The sequence below is a fragment of the Anastrepha obliqua genome, chromosome 1 (genome assembly GCF_027943255.1).
Source record: "Anastrepha obliqua isolate idAnaObli1 chromosome 1, idAnaObli1_1.0, whole genome shotgun sequence".
In the NCBI taxonomy this organism is placed as follows: domain Eukaryota; kingdom Metazoa; phylum Arthropoda; class Insecta; order Diptera; family Tephritidae; genus Anastrepha; species Anastrepha obliqua.
In genome coordinates, this window is record NC_072892.1 from 83,511,963 (window position 1) to 83,531,715 (window position 19,753).

At 35.7% G+C, this 19,753-nt stretch overlaps 1 protein-coding gene across 1 annotated transcript in view; it reads right to left on the bottom strand.

Moving 5' to 3' along the window:
* Positions 1 to 19,753, bottom strand: part of LOC129252980 (zinc finger protein 1) — an 81,921-nt gene that overhangs the window by 31,494 nt on the left and 30,674 nt on the right. Inside the window, exons 2-3 of the mRNA XM_054891191.1 lie at positions 3,657 to 3,817; positions 1,884 to 2,927 (exon numbers count right to left, since the gene is read on the bottom strand). Coding sequence (XP_054747166.1) covers positions 1,884 to 2,927; positions 3,657 to 3,817 — 1,205 coding nt within the window. The remainder of the gene's footprint in view (positions 1 to 1,883; positions 2,928 to 3,656; positions 3,818 to 19,753) is intronic.

Here is a 19,753-nt window from a genome sequence, read left to right on the forward strand (position 1 = left end):
ACCAATGTGGGCCAGCGGACTTGAAGGGCTTTAAAGAGTCAATTTCTCAAGCCAAGCGGCTCTTTATCCAGCAAGCAGCTACGGGTGCAGGAAAGACGCACTTCTGATGCGCTTCCGTAGCTGAATTGCTTGAGCTCAAATTCGTCAAAAATTATCGAGTTTTAGAGCAAAGTGTCTTATGTGAAGATTACTTTCAGCCAGCTGTATAAGAAAACGCGCCCATAGTTCAACAGCCAGATTCGTCGTTGAGGTATTCTACGAGTGCGAAGCTCTCGAGAGAATGCGTCTGAACCTTGCTACGACTGTTACTGATATATTCTGAGACTATTACGAAAGAACCTAGAAAATATAAATATATTTTCATTTTTTTCCGTCGCATAACGCAACTCAGCTAAACCGGAATCGTTCCGATAAGGGAACCAAAACTGCTGGGAATCAGAATTTGTAGACTTACGAAAATTTAGGCATCCTGAAGGTATAAATATATATATATATATATAATTGGCGCGTACACCCTTTTTGGGTGTTTGGCCGAGCTCCTCCTTCTATTTGTGGTGTGCGTCTTGATGTTGTTCCACAAATGGAGGGACCTACAGTTTCAAGCCGACTCCGAACGGCAGATATTTTTATGAGGAGCTTTTTCATGGCAGAAATACACTCGGAGGTTTGCCATTGCCTGCCGAGGGGCGATCGCTATTAGAAACATCTTTTTCTTAATTTTGGTGTTTCACCGAGATTCGAACCAACGCTCTCTCTGTGAATTCCGAATGGTAGTCACGCACCAACCCATTCGGCTACGGCGGCCGCCTAAATATATTTATATATATACTTAAAATTTGAGAAACCATGTGTAAGTATACTAATCAACATAGGTACATACGTACAATTATCTTCATTTATTTTTTTCTAAAATTGAGTAGAGCTTCAATGCATAGTCGTCGGCATGATAAACAAGCTACTCTTACACTTAAATACTTATATATATGTATCTATATACATAATATATACAGTAATAAATATTTGCATCCTTCATTATTTATTTTCATATGCGTGCTTTAACGTTTTTTCTCCTGCCATTTTCACTGCCTAACTGAACCCCATGACTTGCTACTTCGCAATCAAGTGACTTCAATCAATTTCATTCTTCCGTACTGGCATTTTGTATGCCTTCATTCTTAAGTGGCAGTTTTTTATTGAGTTTTTTAGTTGGCTTATATATCTGGAGTTTCTGAAGAGCATATTTGTGTCTTTAATTCATATTCTCCATATGCGAATATAGGTAGAGGCGGTAGTTTGTGGAACAATGGCGTTTCTTTGTTTCTCCGTGAGGTACTTTGGCTTCTTCGCAGTAGCTTTTTTTTAGGTATAAATTAACATTGGCCATCGCGATTTTACGTTACTCGTATAAAAATGCGAATGATCATAAATCTCAGGCGCAGAAATATTAAAAAAAAATATTAATAATCGGTACAGGGTGCTGTTTTAAACATTATGTTTCAGGCTTACCAATGTTTGATAAATCAGTATTTATTGCTTTAATATTTTCTAAAATTCTTTTATGTTAGATATTGGCAAAAAAAATATTTTCCTTATTTAAACCTAGAAGGGAGCCAAGACACACTTGCAAGTGCAAAAACTGTTCGTCTTTTTGTATTTAGGTGTTAGCATTCCCTTCGCATTTGAGATTATAAGAAAATAAGAACCCAACTATTACCCAGACAACCAATTCAAAACGTCTTTAATCTGTCATGCGTCATTTAATTTTCAGCAAACGAAATTCCTTACATTTTAGGTTAACTTCTCCTACTAACTTTTGAATACTCATAAATGCATGTATTTTAAGTATATCTTAATAAGTAAGAAAAAACTTTGTTTGTACTCACTTGATTTGACGTGTGCGTTTGCGCACTGGGGGAATGCAGCACCTCGTGTTTCTCCAATTGCTCGCGTGTCTGGAATGTCGCCGTGCATTGTACACAGTGATAGGCGCCCATTTCGCTGCCTCCAATAGAACCAGGACTTGATGTTGAACGCGCCGCATCCAAATCATAAACAGTACTTCCACCATTATTGATGTTGCCCGCCAGTGCATGCGTCGTCGCATGTGGATGATGATGCCCATTTGTGGCCAAAGCCAGCAATTGGCTGGTGGGTGAGGTGCCTACGGATGTGGTGGACGTTAACGCGGTCGCAGCATTTCCTCCGCCTCCTATACTGCTATTGCTCAAACCATTGGTCAGACCATTTTGCTGTTGCGCTTGCATGGCAGCCATGGCAGCCATTAGTTGAGCGGCAGCGGGCAGATGTGGATGCATGCCATGTGGATGTGCTAGATGTGGCGGCAAATGTGGTAGTTGATGTTGAGCGGCAGCTGCAGCCGCTGCTGCTGCTGCTGCGGCTGTGGCAAATGGTGATGTGGCGGCGCTGAGATCGTTTGGAGATGTCGGTAAGACGATGGGCGTCGCATTCGGTATCATTTTCGATTGATGTTTACCTGGCGTGGAGTTGGGTGAGACGGGACTGTTGACGGCGGTGGTGATGGCGTTGGCACCTACTGGTGGAGCAGGTGAACGTCGCACATATTCAATACTTGTAATACTATTATTATTATTTTTAATATTGCTATCGTTGTTGTTGTTATTGTTGTTGTTGCTGCTGTTGCTATTGTGTTGAATAGGTGAATTTGTGAATTTAACAGTGCTGCTGTTGCTGTTACTGTTGCTGCTGCTGTCGTCATCGTCGTCGTTCCCCTCGTTATCATCATCAATGTCGACGGCACCCTGTTGTGAGTATGATTGTTGGTGTTTTTGATGGTATTGTTGCTGTAGGTGGCTATGTTGGTGGTTGTGGTAAACAAGGCTGGATGGAAAGTTTTCGACATTAAGTTTCTCATGCGGATGCTCGGTAGAGATGTGTTCGCGCAGAGACTGCAAAAAGATGCAATGAATATTTGAGGAGCAAGTAAGGTTGAGAAATGTGTAAGAGTACAGGTTTTTTTTGAATATTATATAAATTTTAATTTACACAGCCTCAAGTTACTATTATTACTATTCTCCGGATATCCGGGTGAATATAATATATCCAAAACCCTTATCTATTTTATTTTAGTAAAGGGAAAGGGGGCACATATTTTAACAAAAAATAATTTTTTTAATTAAAAGCTATATGTTTACTGCATCCAATATTATTTTTAAGTTAAAAACTTAAACCACATAACCCTGTGAAAAGTTTTAAGCAGAGATTTAGACAGCAGTCACTATTTACGTTAGTGCCTAATGGCGACTGATAGGTCGCTAATGAGTTATTGATGCAGTTTTTTGCATCTGCAAACAGAAGAAACAACCACAATCACTTTGTCATTTAAACCATCACATCGCTAGAAAAAACCAATGAGCTATCACTGCTATCACCTCGGTTTTATGCAGTTTGACGTTTAGCAGGAATTTTTCTAAGTACTTCCTGGGGCTCATTATAATACTGTCTTATTTTTACTTTACAACTGTACTAATCAGATCGCATATAGTTGTGCCCTTTTAACTGAAACCGGTTAATAAACTCAAGTATTTTGGGTTGTTGCTTTCCACGTAAATCGCTACCTTCCTAGTGTTCTTTTGCAGATCGGATACAAAAAGCATATCAAGAATTTATTTACTTACTTGAAATCCTAAGCGTGTTGGACACTGCGGACAATTCACCATGAAATCTGCGTGTGATGAAATCGGTCCCGGCATCGAGGTGTTTTCCTCTTCGACGTTACTGTTGCTTTTCGAACTGTTTTGATGATGAGGATGATGTAAACTCGATGCCAATGAGGGAACTTTAAAAAGATATAAAATAAAGGAATTATTTTAAAAGGTTGCAGTTAAAGTATGAAAATATATACAGTTGGAGTTAAAATTAATAAATGAAAATAAATTTATTAATAAAAAAAGTAAGGAGGTGCTGCGGTTATAGGCCATGAAAAAGAGGCAGCAGATCTTGCAAACATTAAAGAAAAACCAGAGATATCGGAATTTTTTAGGTGAAACTGCATGTTTCAACAAACTACAAAATATCGGAGGACTACATTAAATAATCGTTCTAACATATCATTATTTGTTGCAATGTTGTTTGCAAATGCACGATATCTCGATATTCATTTCTGTTGCGCAGCATTCTACGACCTGAACTATTGTGAGAGTCTCCGATAAATTGATGAAGTTTTCGCATGGATTCCTGTGTTCAAATGCATCCATATTTTGCTTCATAGTACGAGTTATAGAATTTTCGCGTGTAAGAGAATTTCTATTTTGCCCAGCAGAGTGAGCTTGTAGATTTTTGTGACGAGATCTATGCTGGCGAGAAACCTTACTTTGCTTAGCAGAGCGAAGAGGTTGTATTCTTCTGGTAGCTTTCTGTAGATATGATGCTAAATAAATTAGTACCAGTGCACGTTGTATAAAAATATTATAATATGACGCCTGTATATATTTATACCAAAAATTGTACAGAAATATGTTCCTGTTTAGAGATGAACAATCTTTTTTTGTCGTCCGGTTCAAAATGCGCTTTAGGCGGATCACAAATGTTGCTGGGGGCAATTTGTAATAATCTGGGTGTTTTTCACTTCACTTCACTTGTTCCTATGTATTCTGGCACTTTTCTTACTAATAATAATTTAAACAAATTTTACTTTATTTAAGCAAGCATTTAAGGCAATGCACTCACTTGAGAACAAAATATAACTAAAAACGATGGATTGCGGAAACGGAATAACGCCAATGTTAGCCGACATAAAGCAGAATATTTGATTTAGCTACCTGAAGCTCTTTCTTGGAAATGCGTTATCATATTGTATGAATTTGACTCAATGATTAACGACTAAGGTTGTTGCTAAGTGATTATAATATCTATTTTCAGTAGACGCTATCAAAGGCAAAAACAGTTAAAATTGTTTATCAATGCAACTAAAGCGGAACAATTATTCCTATTTTGAACTAAGTCCTTATTTACACAGGGAAACATTTGGAAGGGAAACTGTTTGTTCGTGGGAGAAGGGCGGACTGTGAAGAGAGAGGGATATCTGTTTCCAGAAATATATTAATTTTTGCTCGCGTTATACATAGTACGTTCAGGTGGGCGGACAGTCATAACTAAGCCGACTCCTCCCGTCATTTTGAACATTTTGGCGTATATTTCAATATCCATCTCGATTCTTCTATTCTGTTACATACAGCTACAGCCAAGCAATACACATTACAGTTATGTGAAAAACTTATAATGCCCTTGTGCATTCCAGAGCACGCGGGTTTAAAAATATAAGCAAATTAAATGTAAAAGATATTTTTCGAGCGATAAGTCGTTGAAGGAATTTGTGTGGCTTTGTGCTAGCAGATAGGCTGAGAATGAAGCTGGCCTGAAACGAAGAGACGAAAATACCACACACATACACACATACACATGTATTTACATTTCTTTGTATGCTTGGTAATGAGTTGAAAGGTTTTGTGTGTGGTTTGGAAGAATGAAGAAAGTTGAGTCAACCGTTGATTTCAGCATTTCAGCGTACGGTGAGCAGAGAAGTACGGGTGAGCGATGTATTAATAAGCATTTTAGTGGCTTAACTTTATCTCAGTCTGGTTGAAGTATTAATGGAAAAGAGTAGAAAAAAAACCTACGTAAATAAAATAAAATAATTTTGTTTATGTATTTTCGTCATACGCGCATTAGCTGCCTTTAAATCATCAATTCTCTGCTCGCTCAGCGAAAAATTTGTGTGTGAAAGCAACAATAGTTTGGCGATATTGAAGCAACTTTGGTTTTAGCCGCAGCGCTCACAAGTGACGGCCAGTGCTTTCAGGTATAAGTAGCGATATTTTTTTAAATATATTTTGCATACTTTCAGGCGGAAAGACTTGAAAAGGAATGGAGTTACATAACAGTTTGTGCATAATGCGGGGACAGATAGAGACATTTCTGATCGTCTTGTTACTTTGAGGCGAGAAAAGGAATGGAATTACAGAACAGTTTGGGCATCATGTGGTGAGAAGTAGATGCTTATCTTTTGATCGTTTTACATACTTTCAGGGGGATGCTTTGAAATCAAATGGAATTACACAAGAATTTGTCAAAATGAGAATAAAACAGTGCTGCCAAATCAAATCCAATGATGCATTCAATGGAAATTTTTGGTTTTATTCACTATTCGAGTAGGGGGTTGATGAATCGGAAACAGCTGTTATTGAATTGCAGTTTGTGTATAAAATGGACTTGAGTGACCTCTAATTTTTTTTCAAATCAAGCTGTTTACTTTCATGTTTTAGCAAAGAGAACACAAATTTCCTTGAACTCTACACAAACAAACTTTTGTGGACCACCCTAGTGTGCACGCACAAAACACATACAAACTTCATGCCTTAAGTACAACTGTTGCATGAAGGCAAAATTACTTATGTACGAATATGTACAGCTAACTTGTATGTTTCTATATGTGTATATATTTACTTAGTCAGACAGTTGAGGCTCTCTGCATGTTGTTTTTTATAATTTCGTCAGTATGTGTATCTGCCGTACTGATACGCATAAGTTGATGATGATCTCATCGTCAGGTCTTTGTGCTCAGGTCTCAAACAACATCAAGAAATAATAAAGAAAAAACAGCAACATGCCCACGAATAAAACCACTGACAAACGGACAAGACAGTCAAACAGTATTTATGGTAAGGAAGTTCTTACTCGCTGCCAGCGTCGACGTGAGATGCAAACTCAAGCTTGAGCAGGGCAACGATTAAATAAGGAAAAATTGCAAAACCGTAAAAGAATGCAATATAAAAAGCAAGTAAACTGCAATAACAATGTAATTAAAAATAAAAATAACAGTAGAAAACTATCAGAAAGATTGCTTTGTTCACTATGGTAACGGTAAATGGAGAGTAGGTAGAAAGTAATGCGCAGTATTGACAAAGTCGGTATTGAATCGCTTACTAGTCAGAAGATACTTTAGGTAAAATCGATTCGTTTTTGTCACGACTTGGTCAAACCGAATATTTGTAACTAAATTTTTTATATTTTTTAACACAAAGTGCAATTTATATAATCCAAAAAAAATATTGAATTATAAGTGAGGCCAAAGAATAATTTCTTGAAATTTTGCACTATGATTCCTTACTTATTTACTACTTACTCATGCTAACTGTTCCAAAGTGAGAGGAAGTTCTTACATATTACATGTATATTACATACCTATGTACCTATATACCATAAGTAGTGAGAATATAAACTACGCATATCAAATAAACGTTCTATCAACGGTCCGAATCTTGTGTGGTAAATAAAATTACCGACTTTACTTTCGATTCTTTAAAATGGTTGGAAGTTTTTTAAATGGTCGTATTTCCCCCCTTTAGGTAAATTCTCTTTTAACTAGGCACATTTCGTATTAAAATCAAATATAATTTGAAATGTTTGTCTTCCATCATTGCTGCGTGCAAAGAAGACAACAAATCAAAGTGAGTCAGTATAACTATCGGCGTGTGTATTGACTTCTGTACTATAAACTACAGCGTTAAGTTAACAGAGTTGAAGAGCGCGAGAGAGATGGAGAGTGAACGGAATGAATATGTGAGTGCCTCGCTCGCTTTGTATAAGAGCAAGCGAGCAAAAAGAAACCAAAAGCAGACATGATATGTACAATGATGGTTAACTGATTGAAGTCGGAGGGAAAACACAATACGAGAGCAAATAAAAACAAGAACAAAACATCAGTAAAAAATCGAAAAAGTAAAAATGGTGTACAAAATGGAGTTTCAAGCGCTAGAAATTGAGCTTAAGTGCTTTGAATAAAGTACCGCTGTATTGTTGACCGTAGTTTTTTTTTTTTTTTGTTATTCTGCGCTCACAATTGATACAATGCACTTTGGTGTGATTGTGTGGCTGCTGAGTAGGTATACGGCATTAATTTCAATTAAAACGAATACTTCACGTAACGAGCTGTAGTGTGCCGATGAGTAGGTATCGTTAAGCTGCATTGAGTTGCCACTTGCAAGTGCGCTTGCAGTCAGCACAGAATTCCAAGCTGTATGCAGCTGTCTGCATATATGTATGTATGTATGCTTCCTTATAAGCACGAAACATCGTGAGCTCTTATCACTTCGATCTTCGTAAGTCATTGCTTCTCTACTATTAAAAGAAATTAATTTCGTTAACGTTTTATTAAAAGTGCTATGAAGACAGAATCCCCTCTGCTTTGTTTACTTTGCCTTCTTGACGCGCTGCCTTAACAAATGTATTTCTTCAATTGCTATTCTCTCCCATATGACACAGCCAATTTGCTCGGTCTCTTATTGGCATACCTACATGCGTACATATTATATATATGTATGTTTGTGTGGAAGTGCGCACTCAAATTCCTATTTCTGTTTTTTTGTTCGTTGTTGCTATTGTCATTTGATAGTTTACCTTAATTTACCTCAATTAACCGTAGGCTGGCAGGCAGACATACAATAAAAACAACAACAGCATTGTTGATCAACGTGCGTAACAGAGGTTGAACGGGCGCAGGAATAGGCGCACACTTTCCCAGCTACATACATACCCATGCAAGATTGTGTTTATGACCATTTTGTGTACACGCAGTGTTTTGTTGTTGCATTTGCCACATCAGCAGCAGCAGCGTGTCAAAGTCCCTTTAAACGCACATGCAACATGACAGCGATATTAAATTGAAGTTTTCATTTCGTAGCGTAAATATGTATGTATGTATGAATAGGGACTTTTTTCCAATGTATTGGCAACCGCAATAATAACCAAAAATAAGAAATCAAAAATACAACGACGACAATAACAATTAAAGTAAATGATAAAAATCAACAATGATGTAGACGAAAAGATATTGTTTATACCTTTTCACATATTGACGTGCTGCTAAATGTATGTAAATAGTTTTTGCTTTCCACCAATACAGCAATAAAAGCCACAATATTATAACTATGCCGCTATAAAGTATGGTCAGTTTACTATTAAACATTAATTTGTTGCTTACGTTGGTATTGCTATTGCTTTATTGTTGTTATTGTTGTTGTCGTTGCTGGGTCGTTGATTGCATTTGAAGTGCAACGTTTACAATTACAAATGTTATTATTGCTGTGGCAATTGTTGGTCGTGTCACTACTGTTGTTGTTGTTATTGCTGTTGTTGTTGATGTTATTGTACTTGTATTTACGACTGCCCCAGTCGTTTAGCTTTCGACGATGAATGAATGAATGCAACTGTTTGTTATGGTAGCGCACATGTATTTGTATGTATGTGCCCGGCGTCATCAAAAGTTCGTTGCACGACAGCGAAGAAATTATTTTCACTTTCTTTACGAAATGCTGGAAATTGTGTATGCAATTTACGGAGCAACACAAAAATGGAAATAGCGCTTTCGCTTAATGGAAAAACTGGAAACGATGAATAATAGTGGCAAATATTTGTTTCCTATTTGCCAAGGAAAATCATTTAAAAGAAATCGAAAGAAGTGAAATAAAATGAAAGAAAGTAAAACAACAAACTTAGGAATGTATTTGTTTATTTTTTATAAAATATAATTTTACAATAAAAAAGCAGATTGATTAGGGAAAATATGCTTGAAAAATGAGCGTCAAAATGTTAGCCTAAACCATTTTTGTATGTTTGAAGAGACATAGTTTTTGAAGCTGGTGGCCACAAGAAAAGATAATTCAGTGATAATTTTTTTTTAATTTTTGCGATTCATCATGGGACCAAATAAATTTCAAAACTTTGAACTCACATTGACTAATGAACCGAAAATCTATATTAAATCTGTACTACAATGCCCTTTAACACAATTCCATTATAAATCCTCTATGGATGCATGGTACAAAGAGTGCAATCCAAGGTACTAGGAATAATATAAGTAGCGACGTGTTTGCTACGTCAAAAATACGAACATACATACATATAGAGGATTTCAAATACCCATGGTAGATGACGAAGTTAAAAATTGCAGAAAAAAATATCTCAAAAAACGGCAGATCCAGGGTATGGCCCTATTGCTACAGCTCCCTCTCGCACACACAATCGGCATATAACGTCTACAACGGAAGGATCGCTCCGCAGTAATTATAAAAACTAGGACAAAAAATGAGCCCACCCAATGAGCTAACAAACAGACAAAATAAAGAAGGATTGAAAAACTTGCTGTTAGGCTAAAAATTAGTTATAAGCGAGTCAGTAAATTAAATTAAAAAAAAAAACATCGTGATGGCAAAACACGTAATTAAAACGAGAGCAAAAATATTGGAAATTGCGCAACGAGCTAAAATTTACTTTGTTCGATTTCAATGAAACGAGCACCGATTTGAACGAAAACCTTCCTTTAGTGCAGTAATTTTAAACCCTGCGAGCGGTTATTGTTCTATAACATAACTTCTAACCACGTGTGAAAAGCATAATACTGCATTCAGCCGCAATGCAAAATAATTCCAAATGATTTTTAAGCAAAAATCTTCAACAAGTTTTGTCCAAATATTTGAGCACGTGTGTCCTGTCAGCTCTGCGTCAGTGGAGTATCATTTGTCATGTGAAGGCCTTGAACTACCCATAGCGTGTGCTTCGATTTCCGTGACTCAATTAGAAAAAAAGAAAGAAATTTAAACCAAAATTATAGCCAAGTTTATGTCAAAACGAACGTGTTGCATTAAAAAAGTAACGAAGTGTCATCTAATTTGACAAGCTGCTGTCAATGAAAAATTCTCACACAATTTAGGTGCTGACACTTAAAAATTACCTTTATTTCAACAGTTATAATGCCAGGAAGTAAATCGACGAAAGTCGACATTTTGCAAGAGACAATGGAAATACATTTCAAGTGGATTAGCAAATATACCTATGCAATGAACATATCTACTTATACGAACGAGTATGTAGCAGAAAAAATTGACAATAGCGCCACAAATTCGACTGTTTGCTCTGGCAATCAATATTGGCCGGACGCACCTGCTATTTTGACACAATTTTCATTTGGACTATGCCAAACTTTTTTCTCACCTTCGAGAGCATTTCATTTGTGTGACTTTTTTGCGTTGTATTTCTTCGAATGTGATTTTTAGCGCTTCGCTTATTTTCAGGGTAATTGGTGAAGATGGCAAACAAGCAGAAAATTTTAATATTTTGATGCATACACATACATACATACACATACATACATATGTATGCTTGAATTTAGGTGCAAAGAAAAGTCGTAATATTTTTTAAATACCAATAAAGAAATTCTGAGATTTGTCAACTTTTAAGTGCGAAGTAAATAAATTATTATTACGTATGAGGCGAGTGAGCTAGTGATGTCAAGATCGCTAATTTAATAGCGTCAAGTGAAAGTAGTAAAGTGGGCGTGCATACTAGATTAGTACGTATATTATATACGGTAATATATGAATAAATATCCAACTAAAAGTGGTCTTTGAAAAATACTTGTAAACTTTTGGAATTTAAATGAATAAACACTGAACACTTGCGCTGCAACAAACGTTCTCATGCTGGCTGCATGGCCTAATACAGGTGAGTGCGACGCAGTAGTAGATACAGCGGATAAGCTCATCAACATAAAAATACTCGCATGCGGCTAAGAATGCTAAGTGTGTGGACACTTAAGCCCCTCTGGCGGCACAGACATGTCAGCGACTAATCTCAATGTTTTCTTTTGTTTCAGGTGGGGTTTTTCATTTCGCTATTTCAATGAATTTATGCTGACGTAGCTATCCAACCTATTTAATTTGCTTTTAGTTTCTTTTCCTCTTCTTATTTTCGGTTAAAGCTTAAGCAAATAATCCCCTCACTAGATACGTATGAATGTCTTTAGTTCCAATTCATCGTCTCAGTCACATTCCGTTTGTTTGCCATATTTTATTTGTGTGGGCTACAATAAATGCGATCGTAAAGGTGCCAGTTTTATGAGCCACACGGGCAAAAACGAGGCTATGAGCACCGAAAACAGCACCGGCAACAGCACCACGGATAGTGGGATAGTGGGTGTTGTTGCGGACAAGTGTCCCCAAGACAACTGTCTACAAGAAGCGTGTATCGGCGCTGAAAAAAAGTTACCCTGGGAGAGTTAAACGATCGTCCGCCATCAAATCTCTTGCGGTCATGTTTAACAAGCAACGGTATTTTGGGAAATTATGAGCGAAATAAAAGCATTAAACAGAGGAAAAGCATTAAACAATAAAATATATAAGCAATTAAAAAAAAAAACATTTTATTTCTTTTAAATAAACAAGTTTTTGATGTGCTGATTTTTTAATTTTTGGCTTTTTTTGTACTTTTCTTCATAAAGCGGACTAAAAGCTTAAATGTGTTTTTCTGCGCGCAACGCAGGAATTTGCTTCTCCCTAATGTGTGTGACATATACGATAATTGAATTTGACATTTGTTCATTAGTGAAGAAGCGTGGTTAATAAGCAGATATTACCAAGGGCAAAAACAACGAAAATTTATTTAAATAATAAATTGGCTTGTTAGCGTTAACAGCTTTCGACGAGCAAGTAATTTTCCTTGTGAATTGGGACAAACTAGTAATTTAATTTTCGCTTGGTTCGAGGCTTTTGTTTTTGTTTTCTTTCCCAACTTTCCTAAGGAATTTTTTTCCGTTTCTTTTCGATTCTAATTTATTTTTTAGAAGTATTGTACAATTTTATTTATAATTTAACTTGTTTTGAAAAAACATTTTACATATAATCGCTAATCGCTCTCAACAAGGTCTTCTACCGTTGTGCGTTTTTAACCGTCTTCGAGAAGAATTCAGTCGAATTATGCTGGATGTATCGTTGTCATGATTTTTTAGCCGTTGTTTGTGAGCTATGGCAAATTGTTTCGTTACTTCAGTCACAGTTGGTATGGCAGGATTTTGTTTTGCAGACGTTGGGTAGAGGTGATGTACTTTTGGCTAGTGCATGTCCAAAATTTATACCGTAAGCCAAAACCGGCCAATGAGCTAAAATAGTTTATTTAATTTCAAGTCAAGCTCTACTCGCTTTTTCTTTACATGGAATACGAAAAACATATTTTAGTCATTCATAATTTTTAACTAAACTTTAAAACTTTTACGGGATATTAAAATCTAATGATTACAAATATTTTTGAAATGGGTTTATGAGGAAAAACTTCATTTTAAAGCAATCGCCAGCTTTCACCCTTCGCTAGCGCCAGGAAAGATTTACCACAATAACATAAATTATCTGAAAGGCTTAGAGTATCTTTTTGAAAGCTTTTAATTTAATACAATTTAGTCTTAATATATCAAAAGAGGGTGTAGTTTTATCTGATTTTAATAGTATTTGTGAGGTAGAAAGCGAAACAGGAGTCAAGTTTTATTGAGTCGTTAGCGAGACTCAAACTGAAAGTAGACGTAGCACCTCCCATTTCGCAAAATTTTACTGGAGTTGTATTGTTTTTCTTAGATTCATTATTTATACCAAATTTAAGTAATTTTGCGTAATTTATAACAGAGAAATTACATTTTTCCTTTTTTGAAAATTATTGTTATAGGTGGGCGGTGGGTGTGTGCCTAATGGCCGACACTTCGATCTAAAAGACTTGTATGCCCTACTACATGTTTTAGAAGTTGTTAGTGCTAGTCCCATTTATGTCCCATCAAATACTTTACAGTTGGAAAGGCAATACTGAAATAAAAGTATCGAAGTTATAGTTGTACAAAAAAAATTTAAATTTTGAAAGTAAAAAGTAAAATTATCCAAAACTCCGGCAATAAGCTTCAATTAAAGTTTAATTTGTGAAACACTTGTTTAAATGAAAGCTCTAGGAGCTCTTGATGAAACCTACTGTAGAATTTCACGAAATCAAAGCTTCCGCTAAGAAACTTGAAAAGCACAAATAATATCATATATCATCATTTTATTGCTTTACTTTTTCAAAGATACCTTCGATAGCCCGATCCACACAAATTAAGTGCAAAAAACGAACAAAATTTATGTATTTTCCATCATGAATCATAAATTTCAATTGAGCGCTATGTACGCAGTGTCCAAATATTTCAAGTCTTATCAATCATGCCCAATTGATTTGCATGAGTAAATGTGAACGTGTGTATAATTTGAATGAAATTGACGTTAAATATGAAGCAAAACGTCGATCAAAGAAGTGGAGTGGGGCGTAGCGGTGAATGAACAAACATTTTAGTGCATGTGATGAATTTTTTCGATCCAATTATTTGCCAAATACGACAATTATTCATCACATCCATATGCTTATATAAATGTATGTTGAACAAAGTTGGGATATTATAAACATTGAATAATGGAAATCGAGTATTCAGCTGAGACGGTGACCTCAAATAGGCGCCCAAGCCAGAGACTCAACTCCCTTTAACTATTTTTTGTGAAGCGCCAAATAAATAAAACAAGAATTGAAACATGAAATCGTAGTTGGTAAGATAAGTGCGGAAACTCGAGAAAATGTACTAACAATTGGTTTGGCTGCTTTGAAACTAGCCCTGAAAGGCATTTGGACGAAAGTTCAAAAAAAAGTCATTCCGTGTTTAATAGCATGTTCCACTTTTCCCAACAAAAAAAATTCCTTAAAATTCCAATTAAATAAAATTCCAATGTCAGATGGGTGGTCTATGTACTATGCTTAAAACTACCTTGCAGGGAAAAGCCCCGCTAATACAGAAAGATTCATGGTGAAAAGATTTTTACAGGTATGGCCAATATCAGACCAGCTCTTGGCGAATTCGACAGAATCAGCTGATGGGCTGACGTAACAGGGAATGTGTTTACAAAAAAACTGAAATTGTGTTGGTGATATGCGATAAAAGCAACACAGCCAGACACATTTTGAGCGATGGAATCCTTTATTTTGACTTTTACATGTTTGTCGGTTTGTATACTGCCTATTTAATTATAAATTTTCCGTTCGCAAATTTTACTGCAAGAAAGTAAACTGCACGATAGATCTTTTCAGGTCGCAGTGCACAAAAACAAAACAGCCAATCAATGGTAATGGAACGGAGGTCTTGGCAGCCAGTTTTCTCAATGAAAATAATTTGTAAATTTTTTCACACTTAATTTATAATAAATAAATAATTAGTAAAATATAAAAAAATTACAACATGATTAATTATTAAAATTTTTGTTTTCTCACGCTAACTGTAGCGTTTTAAATAAGTTGTTGGTTTATTACTTTCTCATTGAGCTCAAGTCAAATTATATAATTTATTGACAAGTTTCTCTTATTACTTAAGATGCTGTTTTTCTAAAGCTTCAAAAAAATATGTGTATATATGCATGCCTCTATGTAGGTATGTACAATTCATATATTGTTAACAAATAGTCAAATATCATTGCTTATTCAGCGTATAAGACTTTATTCAAAATTGATTGAGCTAAATGAGCGGCTGACACATTTACCCGAGTGCTATAAATTAATGAAGAAAACATAAATACATGTGTACGCATACATAAATGTGTATGTATGTATTTACATATGTAAATATGTTTGTGCATATAGGTACTACATAGAATAATTAATAAACAGAAAAAACAGCGGCAAAGTATATAAAAAAAATTGTTAAAAAAGAAAGGTGTATGTTTTGTAAGAAGCCGATGTCAGAGGCATGCAACAAATTAGTACGCAAACCAGGAAATGAAATATTTATAAGGAGTTTCGATAAATTATGATCCGGGAAAAACTTGTGTACTTAATATTATTGAAGCGCATACATCAAAAATTTATCAACCTAACCATACTCGTGTATGCACATACGTACGCACGCTCATCCATACATACAATCATACTTTTAAATCAACTTTAGTTCTCTCGCACATGTGACAGTTGCTTAGCAACCGTATTTGAAGATCATCAACGAGAGCGACAGTTGGCGATATAAGTCCTACATGCGAAAGTACTCGATTGTAGGAATGATACACATACATTTGCGTACAAGTATGTGAATACGTATGAGAAAGTACAACACGTGTATGTCTATAAATTTTATTAAAGAAAATTGTTTATGCTATTTAGCAAATGTCATAAAGCGTAATGTGCGGGCCAGCAATTAACCTGATTATGCAATGAAAAGCACCAAACAGTTCTTCAATGAGGTCTACTAACCGCAGCCGCCAGGCGATATGTGGAGCGTTAAAACGGCCAAGACGCAGAGGTGAAATGAGGTGGCATGACAGCGCTTTAATTACACCTTCGTTGTTGACAATTTAAGTTCGGTGGGTGGTAAAAAAAATTTAGGTAATACATGTTTAATATATTTTTATTAAGCACAAAGAAGTTTCGGGAAATACGAGTATATAGAACGGCTAGTATGACAAGGTCTTATTGGAAGGCACTAAAAATGTACTTCAATATATACTGAATAGAGTTGTGAAACTAGGAAACTTGAGCTCTATAGCTACTGAGGGTCTTCAAAGACGGTACGGGAGAAGGAGAGAGCTGGCTGTGCCTAAAGTTTGCTTCAATAGCTTTGAACCTCTTCGGACAATAAGTAAAGATGCTTAAGCCACAACCGTCAATGAATTTATTGATGGGAATGCATGTACATATGATTTCCCAAAGGAATGGTTATGTGGCTGAAGACTCTCCACTATGTAGTACGTGTAGCTATAATCCTCTTTGGTTGTTAGATCTTTCAGTTTACAGTAGTAGCTTATTTGTGATTTCCTACTACCACCTAAAAATATGACCACGCAGAGCGTCGGGCCTGACAAATAGGAGAGAAACGAAGCACGAGAGCTAGAAAGGGACTCTGAAAATCGTTCTCTTAACAATTCGTCTGCGGCTGAAGGTGGCTCAAGTGATTAGACTTCGAGACCTCACATACTATTCCCTGTAGTTTGCTGGAATTGGTTTGTAAGTGTGTGAATCTTCAGCACCAAGGTACATATGTGTGTACATGTTTTAAATCACACGACATGATTTTTCTCCACTTTTTTTCAAAAAAAAAAAAAAAAACAAAAAAAAGCATTTTCTTTTAAACTATTAAATATAAAAACATCATCTCACTTCAAATAGTATACACTTTTTGTCATTGTTACGCCATTCTCCGCGTGGACCTCATAGCGTACAAATATTTTATTATCACTTCAAATGTGCATGACACAAAATGTACAATATGTAAGTATGTGCATGCTCGACTTCTTCTCAGTCACGCCTCATGTGATTTCTCACCGAACGCTCAAATTAGTGTATAGTAAGTGTTATGAATTATTGAATCGCTGCGTTAACCAAACATTTATAATAAATAATTTATGAAGAGAAAGTGTTGAAATGTTTAATTTTGCAAGGTAGAAATTGGCAAAAAAATATAGTAATCTAGTCTAAAAAAATCTGCAAAGCTAGTCTAGAAAGATTGAATTCGCTTCACCTTCAGTTTTTATAAGAATTTTTACAGTTGAAATGTAAATTCTTTGGCTCGTGTTCAAATCCTCTGAATTTATGAAAACTGTATTTGCAAGGCTCGACTTGTAACCGTTTTTTGCAATTAGTACAGATGAGCTGAGTCGATATTTTTAAGAATTTACCGACACCGATTTAAAATTATCCAATATTTTCGATACTCGGTCCGTAATGTTTGGATTTCTAGCAAGGTCGTAAAATAGCCAAAAATAGGACAAACAATTTAAAAGCAAAAAACGAAAATTAAACGATAGGATAGGACTGCTCAAATATAAATTCAAATTAAATTTGCCGTTGCCTGTTAGCTGTACACCAGCGTAAAACTTCGACTGATAAACTGGACCTTAATCAATTATGGGCCCTGTACAAGTTACAGTGGCCGACATAACTATGCATACCCTACCTAAGGGAAAATTCAAACACAAATATTTTTTTTCGATTATATCATTTAAATTTCGTTTAACTTATTTATTTATTTATAATATAGTAACATTATAAAAACACAAATCAAAATATTTCAATTCCAAAAACAAAATATTATTTTCATATTTTTTTTTATAAATGCCCAGAAACTTGTAGCGAGAAAATTTGCGTACCCTTGTACCCTACTAGTAATAGTAAAAGTAATAACGTTATGCAAATGACTCAATACTTAGTGTTGTCGCCTTTTGCGTTAATTACAGCCAAAAGGCGGCGTGGCATACTGTGAACTAATCTCTTAAGAAGCTCTTCAGGTATTTTATTCCAGGTCTCTTGCAGTTTCTGAAAAAATTCTGCTTTCTTTGAGCGGCAACTTGATCGATCGATTTTTTCGTCTAAATATTGCCATAAGTGCTCGATAGGATTTAAGTCGAGACTTTGAGCGAGCCATTCTAAAAGCTCTATTGAGTTTTGTCTAAAGTATTCCTTTGCTACGCGACTGGTATGTTTGGGGTCGTTGTCTTGTTGATAGATGAAATTGTGTCCAAGACCCATTCTTCGTGACGAGGGCTCTAGGAATGTGCTTAGCATATTGACGTAGGACTCCCCAGTCATTTTTCCTTCAATATGTACCAGATCTGATATACCGCTATAGGAAAAAGATCCCCAGATCAGCACACTTCCACCGTCAAACTTAATTGTGCTTTGCAGGCGCTTAGATTGGAGCCTCTCTTTACTTTTTCGCCACACTTTTTCTCTTCTTTTTGTATTTTTAAACTCAAACTTACTCTCATCGCTCCATATAACCCTCTCCCAGAAACTCAATGGCATATTGAAGTACTTTTTGGTAAATGCTAGTCGCGCTTTCATGTTTTTATTGCTGATGAAAGGTTTCCTGATCTTGTAATGACTAGAAAACCCCTCTTCAGGAATTCTCCGCTGAATTGTTCGCTCGCTTACATTAATTTGAAGATTTTCTTTAATAAACCTTGCCGAAGTTTTCGGCTCTTTCTTAATTTCCCTTACTATTTGCGTGTCATCGCGAGAATTGGTTACCCTTGGCCGACCTGTTCTTGGAGCGCTCGCAAAGCCGCCACTTTTTTTTAACTTATTATAACTCTCTGGATTGTTGACTTGCATCTATTATATTTTTTAGCAATTTTGCCATACCCCATTCCATTTTTGTGGTCCTGAACAATTAGTTTTCTTAAATCAATGCTTATTTCCTTCGGCTTAGGCATTGCAATATGCTAAAAGTATATTTGTTGTAAAATACAAGGTAAAATAAACATCAAAAGATTGTTTCCATTACCTTTCCACTGCGAATTTGGGAAATATTTAAAACGAAGGACAACACATGGGGATATTTTAGTGCTATGCACACTTACATATGTCGAATCCGAAAAGCTACTGAGACCCAATTAGTGAAAATTGTTGTGCCATGTGAAAAGATAACGGCACATTTTTAACGGCGCTGGTTTGCTAGCACACACTTAGAAAAATAATGTGTACAATCTTAAACTCGAGGAGCAGCTTACGGACTTATTTCCATAACAAAATATTTCTTCCAGGGGTATTCATAGTTATGTCGGCCACTGTATATACATAGAATAAGAAAATTCGATTACGTAAAGGATATCTATAAAAACCCTACAAAATTTTAATTACATACATACATATGTACATACATATATACTTACAATATTGACGTTAGTAAATAGGGAGTGTGACAAGCTATTTTCTGGATTACTTTTAGGAAATTTTCGAAAAAAAAGCGATAGCGAAGAATCAATAGGTAAGCACTGCTCTAAAATTTTGAAATTCAATATCGAAATGCAAAAATATCGTAAGTATCACTTACATTACACTCACGCAAATTTTACGCAAATATTTATTAATGCCAGCAAATATAATAATAACGCGAAAGGCG